An 18,233-nucleotide genomic window follows, 5' to 3' on the forward strand; every position below is an offset into this window, starting at 1 on the left:
ATTATCTTGGGTATGGTTTTTTATAAATCTGCATTTTAAGGTACCCTGATCTTGCTTCAAACATGAGGCACTGCGCTTTGAATTTTTTTCATAAAATGACTTCGTTCTGGTTTCACTCTTTTCTATTCTGTGCTGGTCCACTGCCCACTAATTTGTCATTAAATTTCCAGTGTGCATCCTCTGCTTCTTCGGTCCTATACGTCTAACACTTGTTGTTTCATTCTCATAAAGAGATAATATTGAGCGTTATACATGCTAAGCTATGAGGCCTCTACAGAGCAGTGTAAGGTGTGGCTTGACCCCCAAAGCTTCCCTTCATATATGTGTCTAATGAATCCCTAACTCTCCCTTCCTTAACAACCCAACTCACTCAAAAAATGGCATCTGACCTACCTTCTCATTGAACAATTCATTCATTCATTCTCTCATTCTGATTCTCTGTGTACTTGCTGATTAGTTCTCTTCCCAAGTCAACGCTGTTCTTGTATAAGCTCTTAAAATTCCTTTCAAAGGATTTTAATGTGGAAACAAGGTTTCCACCTTTTTTCCATAGGTATTGCGTAAGGGTGGGCATATATCTGTGTTAATACAAGTATATACAAACGCAAAAATGAGGTTATTACAAGAAGCAAAAGTTATAATAATTAACAAAAGGTGGCAGTCATTGTAAGTGCATGCAGTTTCGCAAACAAATATGTGATACATGACTCTAAGTGCAAGCTGAAGTGTGATGTGTTTGCTTTTATTGGACTGTATATGTGATGCTGTCATGCCATGGTGAACCAATCCCAGCATTGTTAAAAGGTGAATCTTGAAAGCATAGCAGTGCAGTTAAGGCATTGCTGATAATGCTTATTTCTAAATAGTGCTGTAACAGGACAGGCAAATAGGGTGCTAAATAGTATTGCTGCGGCTTGATCTGATGGTCCAACCGAAAGACTAAAAAACAGATCTATAGGTGCTAAGGAAGAGGATGGACCTCTAGGTGTATTCAGAGAAAGCAGTACACCAAAACTGTGCTTAAATTGTTCCAAAATGCCCAATTTTCAACCTCTTTGCTGTATTTGTAGTGCCCACTGCTTGCCTGCTGCGCACTCCGTTGAGGAGAGGAGAGTGGTGTGTTGTCTTTCTTCTATGGCTTTTCACTTCATTTAATGAAGAGGTCTACAAAGAGCGTTGTGCTGAAGTATTTTTTTTGGTGCTCCTTAGTCACAAAATCACAGCTAGCATTTGTGGTGCAGCCCTGAAGACGTGTGAGCTTTCTTCATCCTGTAGTGGGTATAGTGAAATCCAGCTTCATTGAAGAATCTCAAATGTATTTCTGAGCTGTATTGAACTGACTTGTTGCTAGGTGCCTTCTCTGATGTGCTAAAAAAAAGAGCTTGTGTCGAGAAGTACTCCCTCTTTTATACCAGGTGAATAGTTTAAATTCCTATATATATTTATTTATTTGATACTGTCAATTAGTAGCGTTTCCAAAGTTATGCACTCAAGTATATGTGTGCCACTTTTCAACTCTGACCCACAAAGAGTCTTCTGTCTGGCACTGCTTGTTTGAAGACATTGCTTCAAGCCAGGCAGATTTAATTAAAGTGCAATGTGAAGTTCAGTAAGTTTAACAGTTGTGAATCAGAAAAGTGGTATCAAGCATATATGCCAGCCCATTTGGTTGTGAATGGAAACTGCAAGTGAAAGCCGAGTGAATTGTCTGAATTGTCATGCAAAACGCACGCAGATAATTGTCACCATGCAGTAGTTATCACTTTGCCATTCATGATGAACCGTGCAATTTTTTTGTTGTAGCTTTGTGAAAATCATTTTTAATGAATTTAATTAATAAATAGAGATGTGCTGATTTATTGCACACGCACCAAAAACTTTTGCACTGTGACCTGCATAGAGAGAGCTCTGCCAACTTATTGTGTGCTTGAGTTCTTCCCAATTGTTCTTAGTTAAGAAGTAGCTGGCAGATAATAGTACATATTATTTTACTTCTAAAAGTTTGTAGCTTGATCATTTCAGCGTTTTTCTGTGCTGCGGCAGTATGCATAATGATTTGAGGAAATTGAATGAGAAGGATGTTTGTAGGGATTATTAGCCACGGTGACAGGAGATAGCACCTTATGTTTTGAAACTGTTTTCAGAGCAACGTTGCCAGTGGTGAGCACAAACAGCCATTAAACTTTTTGCTGATGGGGCAGCCTGGCATAATGAGTCGCCTCTTAAAGCTCGTTTATTTCTCGCTATTCTAGACGATAATAAGTGAAACCGCTACCACTCGTTAAACCGAGTGCAGTGCTCAATTAGCATTTATTGCGCAGACCAGCGCCGATTAGTACAAGCGTACATTTCATATTTCACGGGTGTTTTTAGCTTCAGCTCAAATGCCGCTTGCGCCAGGCGAGCAGCACCCAAAGCAGAAATAGGCGAGAAACTCTCAGCACTTGTGCCGCCCTGCGGATGCTTGGCAAAGGTATTGATCGAAGCTAAAAATTTCGGACAGACATCACGCGCGCTGTTGGCGGACACAGCCGGAACAGTAAAGCATTTCCCATGACCAGGCTTGCTCGCATCACATGTGACATTCCCCACGTAGCTGGGAGACAAAATTATAGCTGAATTCGATTTCACCGCACGTCCTTGAGGCCCGCATCCGCGAAGCTACTGTGTTGCGCAGCCTTGTTTTGGTTTTCAAATGCTGGCGCCCTTTTCTGTCATATCGTTGCTGTATTGAAGCATGCGTTTTACTAGTTTTACGCTCACCCTGAGCACATCTTGCCGCGTGTGCACTGCGCACGTTGTCGCCAAGTAGCCGTGGTAGACGGTTGATATATACTTTTTATTTGTCTTTGGGTATTTTTGCGGTGTTTGCGACTGGTGGTCTGCGCTGGCGAAACGTTGCAGAAGGGGGCGGTGAAAGGGAGGGTGATGGTGAGCATCACCATTGGTCAAAGCAGGCCATGGGGCCGGCGTGACGTCATGCGGTGACGTGAACGGTTTTTCTCTCGTTGCCCACCGCTTGGTGTGTGTGTTTGGGGCCTCGGCGGAGAGCTGTGCCAGCAGGGGCAACACTCTTGTGTCGCAGGGCTGTCTTGCGGGTCCGTCTTCGTAGCCCGGTTCGCGAGCGCCTATGTCGAAGATGTCCGGCCAGAGCCTCAACGATCGGCTGATGGCAGCCCGGCACACCATAGCGGGTCAAGGCCTCGCCAGGGTGGTCTGCAAAGCGACCACCGAGGAAGTGATCGGCCCCAAGAAGAAACACCTCGACTGTAAGTGGGCCGCTCGTTCTGCCCCTGGCGCTCATGCTTGTGGCTGCTTGCCGGTTGCCTAAAGGTGGGCCATGCGTTGTAAGCCTAACAGTGCGCACCGCCGAGGGGCCGCCGCGCTGTCACCGCCCCCGGCCCTAGGCTCCCGGCCCCAGCTGCGCACTGCTGCATGACACCCTCCGGTGCTGCAGTCTCAAATGTCGCGGTCTCGCCACCGCCTCCCTCCGTCGCCGCCGCCGCCGCGACAGCAGCAAGGGAGAGCGTTACCTGCTGACCCCCCGCAACCACCCCTGGAAACTTGCCGCTGGCCACCGCCTGTTCGTGCAGCGACTTTCGGAAAGCGGAAAGAGAAGGGTACTTCTCAGTGCGCGCTGCACGCAGTTTCAGCCCTGCTGTACGGCTCAAGTGTAGTACCACCGCCAGGACCAAGCATTGACAGCTGTAGAGCCTTGTGTTGCCCGTCTGCACGGTGCAGATCTGCGCATTCCCATTTGGGCCAGGCACGGCTTGCGTGCGACCCTGTGTAAACACCGGTGTCTGGAGTCTTTTCTTTCATTTTGAGTTGCGAATCTACCACTACATTGCTTGAAGTTTCAGCTGCCTTTTGCGTTAGCGTGGCCATACGCGAGCGTAGGTTTTTGTGGTCTTTTGGTACATTTCCTGTTTTGAGAATTTTTAGGTCTGCTTGAACAGTGCTTAGCGTAGCTGTAAGTGAAAGTGCAGGAGCTGTTTGAGCGTTTTTACTTTGTCGAAACTCTTTGGGGCAGATCAGCTTTAAGTGGTGGTGTCATCTACTTTTCTGCTTGGCTTGCTGCTCTACTGCATTTGCAATAGGGTATGGAGTGCTCAAGGCTACAGGCAGGGTGGATCGGTGTCAACGAGTAACTTTTGTCTTGCCATGCGTAGTTTAGCTTGCTGCTTTGCTCTCATGCCTAAAGCAGTGTGGTAATAATCATGCCTCACAAGTACAGTCGTCAGCATGCCTGTCTAGAGCACTGGAGCGGTGTGCTGTGGAACAAAAAGTGAAATCTTGGCTGAGCTGTTCTATCCTGCTACAGTGAAGTTTATAGGGCAAACAGTATGCCTACATGCATTCTGTATAACGCTAGCATTATCTCTACTACTATCTGCTTGAAACTTTCACTTTCTTTGAGTGACAAGGCGGTGTCCGAGCGCTGCAGACCGGTGTGCTGGTGACTGTACAAGTGTGTTCAACTGAGAAATAAGTAGCGCTTACTGCAAAGCCAACAGACATCTCCTGTAGTAAACTGAGCTGAAGAAAACGAAAACTGCAGAGTGCTGGCAACTAACTGCCTGTGGGCAGTAGTCTTGATAACTGTTCAGCACACTTTGCTCAAGAGTGCTGAGCTTAATTCTCTAATTCTAGAAAAAATGACAGCTTTAACACATGCAGCGCTGTTATTTTTGCTAGAATCATGATGTACCAACTCGCCCAGAAAGAAGTTTTAGTGAGTTAGACTAGTCTTAGTCCAAAGCTCCACTGTGCTAACTTCAAGATACCCTGTGGCACATTATGGTGGGCACTTTCCAGTCAATGCCCACCTTCCTTGCAGAAGCCACTCAAGTTGAGGCGCCAACACTAAAGCTTGGCTGGCTCCGGTCACCACTGTCTACCTTATTTGTTAGATCTTGCCTCATTTCCTAGTAGCAGCTCGTACATCATGGACATTTTAAAGGATGCAGAGTATACAGATGTGTACAGGGAAACACAGGTGCGCTCTCTGCAAGGTCCCTAAATAGGTATAACCCCTTCAGTCGCAACATACGCATACATATCTGAACATAGCTGTTGTTTCGGTTCCTGCTGGATGTTATGTACGTTAAATGCGTGGAACTTGCATTTTGAACCCTTTGCAATAAGTTGTGTAGAGCAATTTTAAGCCAGGCATGCAAAATAAGTGTTGCAAAATGCTTTTAAGCTGGAGGCCTCCACACTTCACAGCGCCAGTGTGGCTCCAGAGTTGATTTTCATTCACTTGTTTTGTAGTGTTATTTTTGAAAAGCCTAAAGTAAGCTATATTGTTTTCATAATGACTCCTTACAGAAATGAGTCAAAACGAGTATACTGATATCCTGAAAGCAGCGTAGTCACAGTGTGGACATATGAGGGCTTGACAGAAATTTCATAATCAGGAGGGCAGAATTTTTTAGAGCGCAGCTTTTATGCACCTGTCCGGGGATTCTGTGACGCAGTTATCAGTGTAACACTCCACTTTACAAACGGGGCAGGTAGTATCAGGGCGGAACGCCTCCTGCCACAGCGAGAGTGCAGAAATGGGCTTCCAGAAAATGGGCTTCCAGAAAATGGGCTTCCAGAAAATGGGCTTCCAGAAAATGGGTTTCCAAAGGAAATCTTGGAGGGTGGCTAGCAGCGTAACATGCCACCTGCCACGGGAAGGTCTTGAAGGGTGGTAATTAGATAAGCACAATATTTTCTGAAGAACTATGCCCAAATTTTGCATTACAGGCTACCGTAATCGTCTGTCAATTCTTTGCACAAACTAGGCATGTTCCTTACAAAAGTGTAAAATTTTGAACTTTCCTCTCAGTGGACAATAATCTGTGACTAAAGGGGCAAAATAAGCTCAGTAAAGCCTTTTTTGATAGGCATCGGGCAACTCTTCTACCAATGCAAGTAGCATTTTTGTTTCACAACTTTTTTTTCTGCGGCTTGTGTGTGCAATCTATAGACTCAGTAAAGATTAACTGAGTGTACCTGCATTAACTGAGGAGATTCCGAGCGCTCTGTGTTCACACATTGTACAGTCTTTACACTGCTTTATGGCTATGCAGGCAGTTCACTGAGGTGTTAACTGTCGCTAACTACTTTCCCACAGGGGCATGAGGGGGTATGCATTTGCTGCTGTGCAGACATAATTGGAGTCTCATTTAAGCAGATAAGTAGATAGGCTGTACTGTATTGGATGTACAGGTACCTGGCCATGCCCAGAGTTGTCATATCTGCTGTTGAGTGGTTACTGTCTGTGGCGGGATCTATTTCCCAAGCTAATCGAAATGGGAAATACTTCAAAATTTGTGCTAGGTCCAATGCCAGCCACTTCACCATATCCCACTTTATACGATCAACAAACAAAACACACATGCTCACTTTGTATCAGAGAACCCCTTATTGTTGAATGCAATGCTTGATGCAGTTTTTCTGGCTTGTACTGGCTCACAAGCTTGAAATATGCAACACCAAGAACAGGTGACTCCAGAGCAGTGCCACCAGTTCTCTGATAGGTGGTGGTAGGCAGCTGCGATAGGTGAGCTGTTGCTGCAAATGATGGAATTTTTCATGTGCCCGCCTCCTTGGTTTGCAGACCTGCTGCACTGTACAAACGAGCCGAATGTCTCCATCCCACAACTGGCCAACCTGCTGATTGAACGCACCCAGAACAGCAACTGGGTGGTTGTCTTCAAGTCCCTGGTCACCATACACCATCTAATGTGCTATGGCAATGAGGTATGCTAAGCTGAGGTCTGTCTTGGAGATGCAGTGTCATGACTGCTCTTGTCCTTGCAGAGGTTCACCCAGTACTTGGCATCCAGCAACTGCACGTTCCAGCTGGGCACCTTCGTGGACAAAACGGGAGTCCAGGGTGAGTGGCACGCGTGTATGTGAGGCGACTGACCAGTTACAACTCTAGTTCCATTGGATTCCTTTGAGGGATGTATGCTTTCTTTGTTTTACCATTGAAGTTACCTAACAGTGAAGTTAGCCTCATGCTACCTATCAGGTTGTGAATGATTATACAGTAAAACATCCTTAATTTGAAGTCATTGGGGCTGCGAAAAATGAGTTATCCGAAAACTGTAAAAAAATGGGCCCAGACAAATTGTTTTGGGAATGCACTGCTGTGCAATTAGTCACCACATCCCCCCCCCCCCCCCCCAACTCGTAACCGTTGCCAGCAAAAATATAACTCCAAATACAAGTCGATCCCCGGTCCTTCCGTCCTTCCCACCTCATCCCGCCACCGAACTGTTTTGTTGTTCCCATGGGATGGCATCACGGCATGCGCAACTCGAAGCAATAAATATGCAACTATGCAGCTGCAAGGACAGCAGTCTGAAGCCCGTGGAGATCAAAAGCGAAAAACAGTGCTCCAACCTTGCCTGCCACACTTGCATGTGGCCCTTTGCGGCGAACCAAACTGCAAACAATCCAGCATGATGCATGCCCTGGAGATTAACGGCCTACCTACCACACGTTTGAGGAAGTGACTGCTTGTGTGAGCAAGCCTGGTGAGCAGCGCGCAGTTAGAATTTTTTTTTAGTGGAATTGATTTGCTTAAAATTAACTTTTTAGAGCACAGCTCTTGGGCACCCATTCCCAGATTGAGCAGTGCGTCTCATCAGTGTTACCGAGTGCAGGGCGCAGCGGAGGAAGAAAGACTGATAGCGTAGAGAGCCCAAGGAGGAAAGCAGAGGAGGGAACGGCAGCAGAGAGAGTAGAAAAGAGTAGCGCGTGCTGGCATCTGCTCGCTGATGAACTCATCGATGAGGTGTGCATCGCTTGCCAGAGATGATGCCACTAAGACAATGGGCAACTGTGGAGCTTGCGTTGAGGCCGGCTCTCTGACTGCGGAAAAAGCGAAGAGTGTGAGGAGGAAAGTGGTGGAGGGAACAGCGGCAGCATGAAGAGTAAAGAGTAGCACACTGGTCATTCGCCTAAGGTGAGGCTCATCAGCAGCGCTGTTCATGTCTAAACCCAGAGCCGCCTCTGTTTGTATTTGGCACTGTCTTGGATGTGGATGCCTATGGTTTGAGTACCACAGCAGCTGAGCTCAAAAATCCCATTACAGAGAAGCATAATCAGCGACTATTTTGCCACATCTGCTGTGAACGGACACCAACGCAGGGAGCGTACTACCCACTGCTCATCCAAACTGCATTAGACCCCACAAATAGGTCTGCTCCGCATATAGGCCTACACCGCAATTTTGGACGGTGTTTGAAGGTCGACTTACGTGCGACGGTACTTAATGCAGTTGGAGAGGTACTCAAAGTCGTTGGAGATGCCAGTAACCTAAAATTCTAACCACAGCACGCCACTCAAACAGCTCAAGCCGGTGTTGCGCACAGTCAGCCTGTTGTGCGGCGTATAGGTAGAATGGTTGCAGCGTGAGACCCGCACTGACCCTGCTACTGGCATCCACGGCTGCGTTGCAGTGAAGCAGGTCTTCTCAGCAGGAGCATGGTTGGGCAATCCGCAAGCTTTACCATAGAATGGCCTTTGTACTGGGAGTGCTGGAGCTGGGGCAATTCACATATCAAGCATCTCATCACTCTGCGTCGCTGCCTCACTCGTGGCTTGAAGGGGGGCCATCGCTTCACCGGTTTGCGGCGAAATCAGGATCTGACATTCCCATATAGCACCTGGCGCAGTTTGGCATTTCGAATTATTTGGTCAGATTTAAATTAGAAATTATGGGGCCACAGAAATTCTTCAAATTACCCAGGATTTTGAATTAACAGTGTTCGAATTATCGAGGTTTTACTTTATATTGCCCTTGGCTCCATCCTCATTCCAAGCTGGCCCCTGACTTTTCCTTCAGTATGTACTAGACTCAGACTGAACTAACCCTTCGCTGGTACCTCACATGCCATGTGCAATGCACATATTAATGGCAGGTAAAGCCACATTTTTCTTCATCACCTCTGACTCCCCTATTTGCAGTCCATCCATCTCCTTGCCCTGTTAGGCCCTTGAAGTTTAGTCAAGTTTTTTTCTTTCAAGTTGTGTGATATTTGTGGTGCAGACGTTGGTACGCTTGATTGATCATCTTTGATGATCAGAAGCATGGGTCTGTGAACGTATCTGCTTGCATCATTAGCAGAGTAGGCAAGTGTGCTCTTCTTTTTCTCTCCCCAGCTGTCGGTGACACGGGTTTGTTGGAAACATTTTCTTTATATTTGTGAGAAAAGTTTCTTGAATAAAGTGGTTAGCCTTTCATTGTGCTTAACTGTGTATGTCTGCCCAGCTGGATTTGACATGTCGACATTCATTCGACGCTATGCCAAGTACCTCACAGAAAAGGCTGTGTCCTACCGCACTGTGGCATTTGACTTCTGCAAGGTGAAAAGGGGGTGAGTGCCAAATTTCTACTCCTGAAGGGTTTGTTTTTCACGATTAAAAAAATGGAAATGTATTTGTTTGGGCCAGTTCTTAGCAGTTCCTGTGAGCTCAGTCTTCCTTATGCGAATGAACTCATTCTGCTGCATGCTTCTTGCGGCACGAAACATTCGTCTTGCACCCAGCCATTTCCTCCATCCTGGCTGCAATGCCTGATTGTGCTGTTTGTGCCCTGAATATATTAATGCAATAGCATTAGAAGTCTCATCAAAATAAAACCACTATGTGGTTAGTAATAAAATTCGCTGGTTGATCAAGACTGTGATGACGTTGCAGGGTCACGTGATATGTCGAAAATGTCAGGTGCTTAGCCATGAAAACGCGGCGTGGGGAGTCTTAAAAAAACATGGCTTGGTTAGTCATAAAATTCGCTGGCTGGTCGAAACAGTGGTGTCGCAGGGTAACGTGACATGGCTATGTGCTCATTGGTCGATGGGGTGTATGACACTGAGACCACGGTGACAGGGCAGGGCTGAATTGGCAGATGTGTGGTTGTTGGCAGGTGACATGGCCGAGCACTGACTGGTCACCGAAGTGTGCGACGTTATGAGACCACATGAAATGACCGATTGCTGTGGTGGGCGTGGCAGCATTTGGAAGCTGCGCTGGGTTGTTTGCAGACATGTCTAGACAGCTTCGCGTATCTGGTTGGAATGGAGCTATAATAAACGCAGTGTGCGTCTACCATGGTGGAAAATCCCTGCAAGTATGTGGCGAGCAGCAAGAAGCAGGTCAAGCGGGCTTCACTTAATGCTATTGCAGTCTTAACCATATTGTAATTAAGTGTCCCCTAAATTTTTTCAAAGTAACTTCTCATTGATGCATAAAGTGCTACTATTTACTTTTTAAAAACATATCCATGTACTTAATGACTGATTTATTTGAAGTGGCATTTGCCTGTTCCTGCATTGCATGGAACAAGGGCACATGCAGTGTACTTTGCTGTTTATTGAGAAGCTGTGTGCTGTGCTGCTGTTGTGCAGATTGTATGTCGAGACTTCAGCTGCTGTTTACTTGCATTGTTGTTAGTGGTGAAAATTTTCACTGAACACTCTAATGTCCACTGCGATGTAATTGCATGAGAGGAAAAATCAGTTATAAATTTGTTACTGGGTTCAGGTGAATTCCATGCATTCAACTGAAAATTCATTGTCCGCACTCAAGTAGCAAAGCTGTCCTTCTGGCTTTGCAAGTTTGCACATGGCAAGTAAAAAAAAAAAGCTGGGCTGTTGTGCACCTGTTAGTGTGTAATCCTGAGGGTTGCGCATTGCAGGAAAGAAGACGGTACCCTGCGCACCATGCCGACTGACAAGGTTGGTACAGGTTGCTTCTTAGGCCATGCTGTGCCAGTTGCTCTGTCACTGCGGATGCTGTTTTTAACATCAAGGTTGTTTTTTTTCTTGCATTCTGCTGCTAATGAAGTGGGTTGTATTTCCCCCCCAAAAAATAGACTCGCTGTGGCAATCCAGAGTATTTGCTGTGTAATTGAAAAGCATTCACTTGCAGGAGTAATTGGCATTATTTCCTCTTTTACACAAATTGGAATAGTACACCTACGTTTTGTGCTAATCTTGATGCCAAGTGTCATTTTTGGGATTGTGCAAGAAAAGGGCACTTCAGGCTTCGTAAGGAGTTCTACAGCTGGTTGTGATAAGGTTAGGACTCACTAAAAAGTGCAGTTCTTTTAGGCAGGCTTCCAAGATTGCAGCAGAGAAGCTTATGTGGTTGCAGGTGCTGCATTGCTGACAGGATTCACTGCATCTGAGCATAAGTAACTGTAAATGGCTGCATACTGAAAGTTTGCGCAGTAACACGAGGATTAAGGCAAGAAAAAACAGGGATGAGCACTAACTGCAGATATTTTCAACAGAATACAAATGCCACAAACAGTGGCCATTGTTCGGATAGAGCTTGCACGGTGGCTGAGGCATGGGAAAGTGTTGAACAATAATTTCCTTGCTACTAGTGGTTTCTAGGTGCAGTCTCAGTATGTAGGACGGCCCCGAGAGAGAGTAGAAGTTCTTCTGGGAAGGTGTTGTGGTGCAGTAATTGTGACTCCTGTCCTTGGGTGCACGCAGCTGCTGAAGACAGTGCCTGCCCTCCAGAGCCAGCTGGACGCCCTGCTCGAGTTCGATGTGAGTGGCAGGCTGGTGGGGCTGCTGTGGCTGGCTGTGGGCTGAACGGATGTTGCTTTGCAGTGCACAGCAAACGATCTGACCAACGGAGTCATCAGCTCCTGTTTCATGCTGCTCTTCCGGGACCTGATCAGACTCTTTGCCTGCTACAACGATGGAATCATCAACCTGCTTGGTGGGTCCACACCTCAGGTCCATTTGTAAATTTGAGCGCAGCAGCAGCTGTTGATTAAGGGACGCTGGTTGACTGCACCAAATTGTAACCACTTCATGTGGTTTTCTACAGTCCAGCAGTGATCAGTCGGAGTTGGCAGCAGGGTTGGTGAACTCCCAAGGCTGGGTTCAGCTTGGACCCCCCCCTCCATGCTGTTGTCCTGAATTCTGGCCCATATCAACTTTTTTTCACTGTGGCCCGAACAACTCCAAAACACTACCTCCACCGGTATAAACACCTGGCTGCGTTGCTCCAAGGAATGTGGGCTGACATCTACCAGAAGTGTGGGAAAGCACACCCGGGTGAAATCAGCTAGTCCATAGCAATGCAAGAAAATAATCTTCCAGCTGAACTGGTCCTTGGCTGTTTTCACGAGAAACTAGCTGATAAACCCAGCTTGCCTGTGGCACAGAAGAGGTTAATCACCACACTGAGTGTCAAGGAGATGACCATGGCTGCTGACATGGTTGGCTTGTGGGACATACAGTGGCTCATCAGTCCCATATGTAGAAGAGGGGCCCTCTGCTCTTTCAATTTATAATTACTGTAGAAAACTGCCAAGTTCCCCACGTACTGCTGCTAGGAGGTGTCAGTTTTCACTGTGCTTTTCTTGATTTCAAAGTCTGTGTCCTTGTTTGGCATTTAACAGAAGCAGGTCTAATGCAGTGAAGAATGAGTGAGTACTTGAAGTGGAGCCAAAGATGCAGTAAGCTAAACAATAGACCGGGTGCATTGTGCTTGTTCAGTGGTTAGGATTGTCGGTTGTACTGCTGCCGTTTAGTGACTCTGCAAGCAACCACCTTCCTGTCTCATTGTGCTGCTACTCGGAAGACAAACTGTCTGTAATGGCATGGTCGCAAGTATCTGTTGCTGAAGCAGCCGTTGTTGTTCCGAAAGGTGCAGTTGCCACCGAGAGCCTTTTCTTTAGATCTTTTCTCTCAAATATCTCTCAGCTCCTCTTTTCTGTCTGCACGTGGCAGTGATTGACTCAGCTGGAGCTAGTCAAGAGGCTTGTGTACTTTCCTCTTCATTCCTCCTTCAGTCGCAACAGTTGGGCAGCTGAAGTGGCATTCATAGACTGGAAAGATAGCTCTCCATGTCATATTCTTTTATGATGTCTGTATACAGTGCGGAGTATTTTGTATACATGCATTTGTTTCTCCTCTATGCAACCAGGTGCCACCTAAGTGCGTGTGCCCTTTTTGTGATACCTGGTTATCTGATGCTTGCTTGTATGTGCCTGAATTGGCAGTTAGGCGTGCACGCGTAATGTGTGCCACTTTCATCTGTGCAGAGAAGTACTTTGACATGAACAAGAAACACTGCCGTGAGGCCCTGGATATCTACAAAAAGTTCCTCATCCGCATGGACCGGGTGGCAGAGTTCCTCAAGGTGGCAGAGGTGAGCCGTGCACCAGCGCCCTTGTGGTGGGGTGTAATGAGGGTGACGCTTTTCGTCTTCTTCCCGGTGTGCAGACGGTGGGCATCGACAAAGGTGACATCCCCGACCTCACCAAGGTAGGCGTTTGTGGTGGCGGCTTTGCTTGGGGGTCGGATCATGGGGTGCGCGCCTCTCTCTGCTCTTGTTTCAGTACTTTGAAGTGTTCCTAATAAGCTTTGCCCATAGGACATCAGAGGTAAGGGGCAAAAGTAAGGAGCCGCTCAGTGTGCCGCTGGTTTTCCTGCTGGCCCGCGCCGCCCTGGGACGGATTGTGACTGCACGCTGGTGGCGTCGGGGTGCTTTGCAGGCCCCCAGCAGCTTGCTGGATGCCCTGGAGCAGCACCTTGCTGCACTGGAAGGACGCAAGGGAGGAGCCACTTCCACCGCCTCTGCAACGAGGTCAGTCCAACCCTCCTGTCAATGGTGATTAGCATTTATGGGGAGGGCCTCCTGGCTCCATTAGCACCTTGTCTCTGCCGTAGGCTAATGTTGTGAATTGGGCTTATCTTGGGTAAATATGGCATTAAAAAAAAATTATTAATGAAGTCACAGTTATGAAATTTTCCGGCCGCAGGTATTTTTGTGCGCTGATTCTAGATATGTCATTTAATTTCGTGTAAAACAATTCCTTGAGCACTTGTGCAATTTTTATGCAAGTATTTTGTGGAAAGTTTTGCAGAAAATTTGCTGCAGGAAACTCGCTGAAATGCATGCCATTGGGTTCTCTTGACACCAAGGAATGCAATAAGGGTAAAATTACCATCCTGGCTATCATAGAACCTGAGTTATAGGGTTTTGAAGTTGTCGCTTCAGAAATGAGAACAAAATGTGTACTATTCCTGTTTCTGAAGTGGCAGCTTCAGTACCCTATTACTCAAGTTCTATGATAGCCAGGATGATAATTTTACCTTTATTGCATTCCTTGGTGTAAAGAGAACCCAATGGCATGCGTTTCAGCAAGTTTCCTGCAGCAAATTTTCTTCAAAACTTTCCACAAAATACTTGCATAAAAATTGCACAAGTGCTCAAGGAATTGTTTTACACGAAATCAAATGGCGTATCTAAAATCAGCGCACAAAAATACATGTGGCCTGAAAATTTCATAACTATAACTAGATTAATAAAATTTTCTTTTCAAGACCAGGGTCCCCCCTTAAAAAAACTGAGTGCAGATGAAGCACTTGCGTCTGTTTCATCTTTCCATCCTTTGTCTAATTTCTTGCGCTTTTTCCACATGAGACATGGCCAGTGTGTTTGGGTGAAGGTGTCAAATTTCCTACAAACAAGTTCCCTACAAATGCTAATCGCATTTACATCAATGTGAGCTTGCCGTATGGTTCTGTGTCATTTGCAAGCGGGCCTCACCAGATTGCATGGAGGCCTTTCGATCCCCTCACTGGCAGTGCACAGCAGCACTTGGGTTTCGTCTCATCTTCAGTTTTTTCCAGACTGCTTCTTTTAATTTCTCAAGAATGCTCATTTCTGTTTTCGCAGCAGCACCTGTGAATTATGGCTAGTTGGTTGGTTTTTGCAGTCACTTTTTGCAGTAGCCTTGTTGATTGCCTGGGGCAATTTTGCCATTTTGGTTACCTTGCTTCATAGGAGCAATGCAAGTGTTTCGCACTCACTGCAGTGTTTCTTGTGCTGTTTGTTTTTATTTGTCTTCTGTTCCAAATGAACCAGTGCTTATAAGAAACCTTTGTTGCCATTTTTAATAAGTGCCTAAACCAATGGGACCAACAGGAATTGAAGCTAGGGAAAGTAGTGAAACACCGTTGAACCACAATACGAATTTCGACTTGCCCCTGAAAGCTTCTTCTTGTTAATTTTATTTAGTCGCTGTTTCAGTGTTTTAGCAATAAAATGATTTTACAGCTTCTTGGAGCCCATCTGATAGATAGCATCTTTTGAATTTTAGAATAGAAGCCTGGAAGTTGCAAGCATTGGTTTTCATTTTATTTAACAATCATGCAGTCAGTCATGAGTTGCTTGTAGTGTTCGCACCTGCCAGCTAATTGTATTATATGCACCGTAATGATTCACAAATGCTGTGTTGTATTATAGTCTCTTATTGTTTGCAGTGCCATGTTAATTCATAAAGTAGTCACCACTTCAGTGCCAGCAGTGATGTCGGGTGCATTTGAACCTTCTTGTAGTGAAGGTGCAAAGCCCGCTCTGGCAGGCTCAGGATAGAGCATGCGGTGAGCAACCGGCGTGCCAGGTGATGGGGTGGTATGTTGTGCTCTGCTTGGTAGCCACTGTTTGTTGGCTCATTGGCATCATTTGTATCTGAAGGGATGCCTGTAATTGAAGTCAGTCTTCCTATTCGGCTTGTCATGAAAAGTCCAGTAGCATACTTGCAACAGTGGCAGAAAATTGTCTCGCGTGATTGCATTATAGGAGCATCGTTGCGAGTGGAACGAAGATTAGGCTCAGCAGAAAAGAAAAGAAAATGGTTGTGTTGAGGCTCAACTGTAGTAGGCTTTCAGTGGCAGCAGGGTGTGCAAGAAGCTAGACGAGATGGCACCGTGCCAGTGCTGGGCTCTCATGCACTGTTGGCCCCTTTGGCTCATTCTAGAGTGTCTTGTGTTGTAGTGTCTGCATCTTGGCTGCATGGCTGTGTGGCTGCATGCATGCCTTTTCTCCCCCCCTTGCGGCCCGAGCAGGGTGAGCAGCAACGTGCAGAGCGCGGTGTCGGCGCTCTCTTGCACGAGCAGTGCCTTCGGCTCGGCCGGTGGCACGGGCGCCGAGCTCAATGGTGTGCGTGTGGACGAGGCCAGCGTACGCAGGGCCCTCGAGGAAGAAGCAGCTGCCATGAACCAGCTCAAGGTAAGTGCTGTTGCGAGAGCATTCTCACTGTCTGGCTAGAATGCTGGCTTTCTACAGCCCTGGAGCAGACGGCATTACTGCACCACTGCACTTTTTGTTGCACACTGGCATCGTCCAAAGCGCGAGTGTGTAAAAAGTGCAGGTCGCTCTCGGTGCTCAGTGAAGCTCTATAGAGATATTGGTCAAGTTGCCTCGCAAGTCTTGTGAGCATTCACAAGGCTTGGTTTGTCTGCAGAGGAGTTGTCTGTATGTCAGTGGTAGCCCAGCGTTGGGAATGCTCCAAGATGGAGTGATCTGTTCTGCTACGAGAAACCTGCAAGTGCAGTAAAGACTCGTTGATTCGAACTTCGAGAGACCTGAAAAAATGTTAGAATTATTGAAAACCCTCACAAAAAACTGTCAAGAACTGCCTGCATCACGGTAAATTTATTGACTGGGAAATGGGTGCTGTCTTCTGAGATAACAGCATGACAGTGACTATTTTTCATGCTTCCATCTATGCTTTATTGCATGCATACTGTTGGGAGTGTTGAAACAGAACTGCTCCTAAATCCTAAGGGGCCTCCCTGGCATCCTTCACAGTAGAACACGATGCAGCTCCATTGCTACCGTGGCATTGCCATCATTAGCGGCAGTGTCACGTGTGAGGAGGCTTCACTGCACCAACAATGAACGGCATTCGACGAGCACGCAGTTTCCACAAACCATGAGAACAGGACCATGCGGATGGAAGAGAAGGAAACTCGATGGTGCCAAAGCGGGGAGAAAAAATGGGGGGCAGCAGCGGCAAGCCAATCAGCATCGGAAACATTGGTTGACTGGGTGATCCTGGCTCAATGAGCAGCCGTCGACGTGAGCTGGAGCAAAGCTCAGAAAGTGAAACTAAAACAAAGTGGTCAGACTGTTCTCTGAGGCTCTCGCGATACAGTAGTGGTGCAGGAGAGGCTTATTTTCTTATTCGTTTTTATGCCTCGCCTATACTTTGTTCTCTGAGACTGGGCCGTCCGTTCATCACGCCATTGTCAGAGCAACCCTGCAGAATGGAGTTAGATTCGGAGTAGGGCTATTTCTATCATTTCTTGCCGTGCCGGTCATACCTGTATGTGTCTTCCCTTCAGGAGCCCGTTCAGATCAATCGATGCAAGACCCATAGTGTCAGTCCAGATTAGCGAGCGTATGACGCCATAGACTCACATGGACGTTGGCCGGGACCGAGCCAGCAGTTCGAATTATCCAGATTTCAGAATTAATGGGGGTCGAATTATTGAGCTTTCACCGTAATTAGCTTATTGGTCAAAAATATTTTAATCCCATATTCTAACTGTATTCCCTCAAGGAGGTGGTCCTTGAAAGCAATTACCAGTTAGCCAAAGTAGTGGAAGTGGTTGTGACTCTCATTTGCGCTGCAATGTGTTGGATTGACTTGTGCATTGTGTGCTAAATAGGCTTGAATCGACAGTTCTATTTCTTGATATAGGACCTCCAACACTGTCACTCGGGCCATAGTAATTGAGTTTCACCTCTGCAGTGTGCCAGTAAGAGAATTTCTTAAGATACCAAAGCTATTTGGACCTCGCTGTAGTTGTGTAGCCTAGAATATTGGTTCCTTCTGTTAATGAAATATTTTTTCAAATGGATGATTTTATTCAATAATTTTTTTGTTTCTGAGTGTGTATGCGACTGCATCAAGGTTCAGGCTTTCTACAGCCCTGGAGCAGACGGCATTACTGCACCACTGCACTTTTTGTTGCAACCGAGCGCTGCAACTAGTACTTTCACTGCTTCAGCCACCGCGGTGGCTCAGTGGTAATGGCGCTCTGCTGCTGATCCGAAAGGCATGGGTTTCATCCCGGCAGTCTAATTTCAATGGAAGTGAAATTCTAGAGGCCCGTGTACTGTGCAATGTCAGTGCATGTTGAAGAACCCCATGTTGTCGAAATTTCCGGAGCCCTTCACTACGGCATCTCTCATAGCCTGAATCACTTCTGGGACATTAAACCCCCATAAACTAAACTTCCACTACTTCATTCAGTGAGCACTTCGAGTCCCTGAAGGGATCACCATTAAAATACGTATGTGCCCTGTACAGCCTCTCTGGCTGTGGCATTGATGCTTCATGAGATCGCTTTGCTTATCAAGATGGCCTTTCTTTTTCTTTTGAAATTTCCTATTCGGAAGGGGCACCCATC

The 18,233-nt window shown here is 46.5% G+C and overlaps 1 protein-coding gene across 7 annotated transcripts in view; it reads left to right on the plus strand.

Moving 5' to 3' along the window:
• The first annotated feature begins 2,964 nt into the window (after positions 1–2,964).
• lap (phosphatidylinositol-binding clathrin assembly protein lap) overlaps positions 2,965–18,233 on the plus strand; it is a 32,040-nt gene continuing 16,771 nt past the window's right edge. For 3 of the 7 annotated variants that reach the window (XM_089571440.1, XM_089571442.1, XM_089571443.1), the window contains exons 1-12: positions 2,965–3,269; positions 6,611–6,753; positions 6,814–6,889; positions 9,275–9,380; positions 10,700–10,739; positions 11,505–11,561; positions 11,625–11,736; positions 13,070–13,176; positions 13,251–13,292; positions 13,367–13,411; positions 13,523–13,614; positions 15,882–16,044. In XM_089571440.1, coding sequence (XP_089427566.1) covers positions 3,131–3,269; positions 6,611–6,753; positions 6,814–6,889; positions 9,275–9,380; positions 10,700–10,739; positions 11,505–11,561; positions 11,625–11,736; positions 13,070–13,176; positions 13,251–13,292; positions 13,367–13,411; positions 13,523–13,614; positions 15,882–16,044 — 1,122 coding nt within the window. In that variant the 5' untranslated portion in view covers positions 2,965–3,130. The remainder of the gene's footprint in view (positions 3,270–6,610; positions 6,754–6,813; positions 6,890–9,274; positions 9,381–10,699; positions 10,740–11,504; positions 11,562–11,624; positions 11,737–13,069; positions 13,177–13,250; positions 13,293–13,366; positions 13,412–13,522; positions 13,615–15,881; positions 16,045–18,233) is intronic. The other 4 variants (XM_089571441.1, XM_089571444.1, XM_089571446.1 and 1 more) reach the window with 3 other exon arrangements.

This window comes from Amblyomma mixtum, chromosome 2 (genome assembly GCF_055824585.1).
Source record: "Amblyomma mixtum isolate Tamu chromosome 2, ASM5582458v1, whole genome shotgun sequence".
NCBI classification, from domain to species: domain Eukaryota; kingdom Metazoa; phylum Arthropoda; class Arachnida; order Ixodida; family Ixodidae; genus Amblyomma; species Amblyomma mixtum.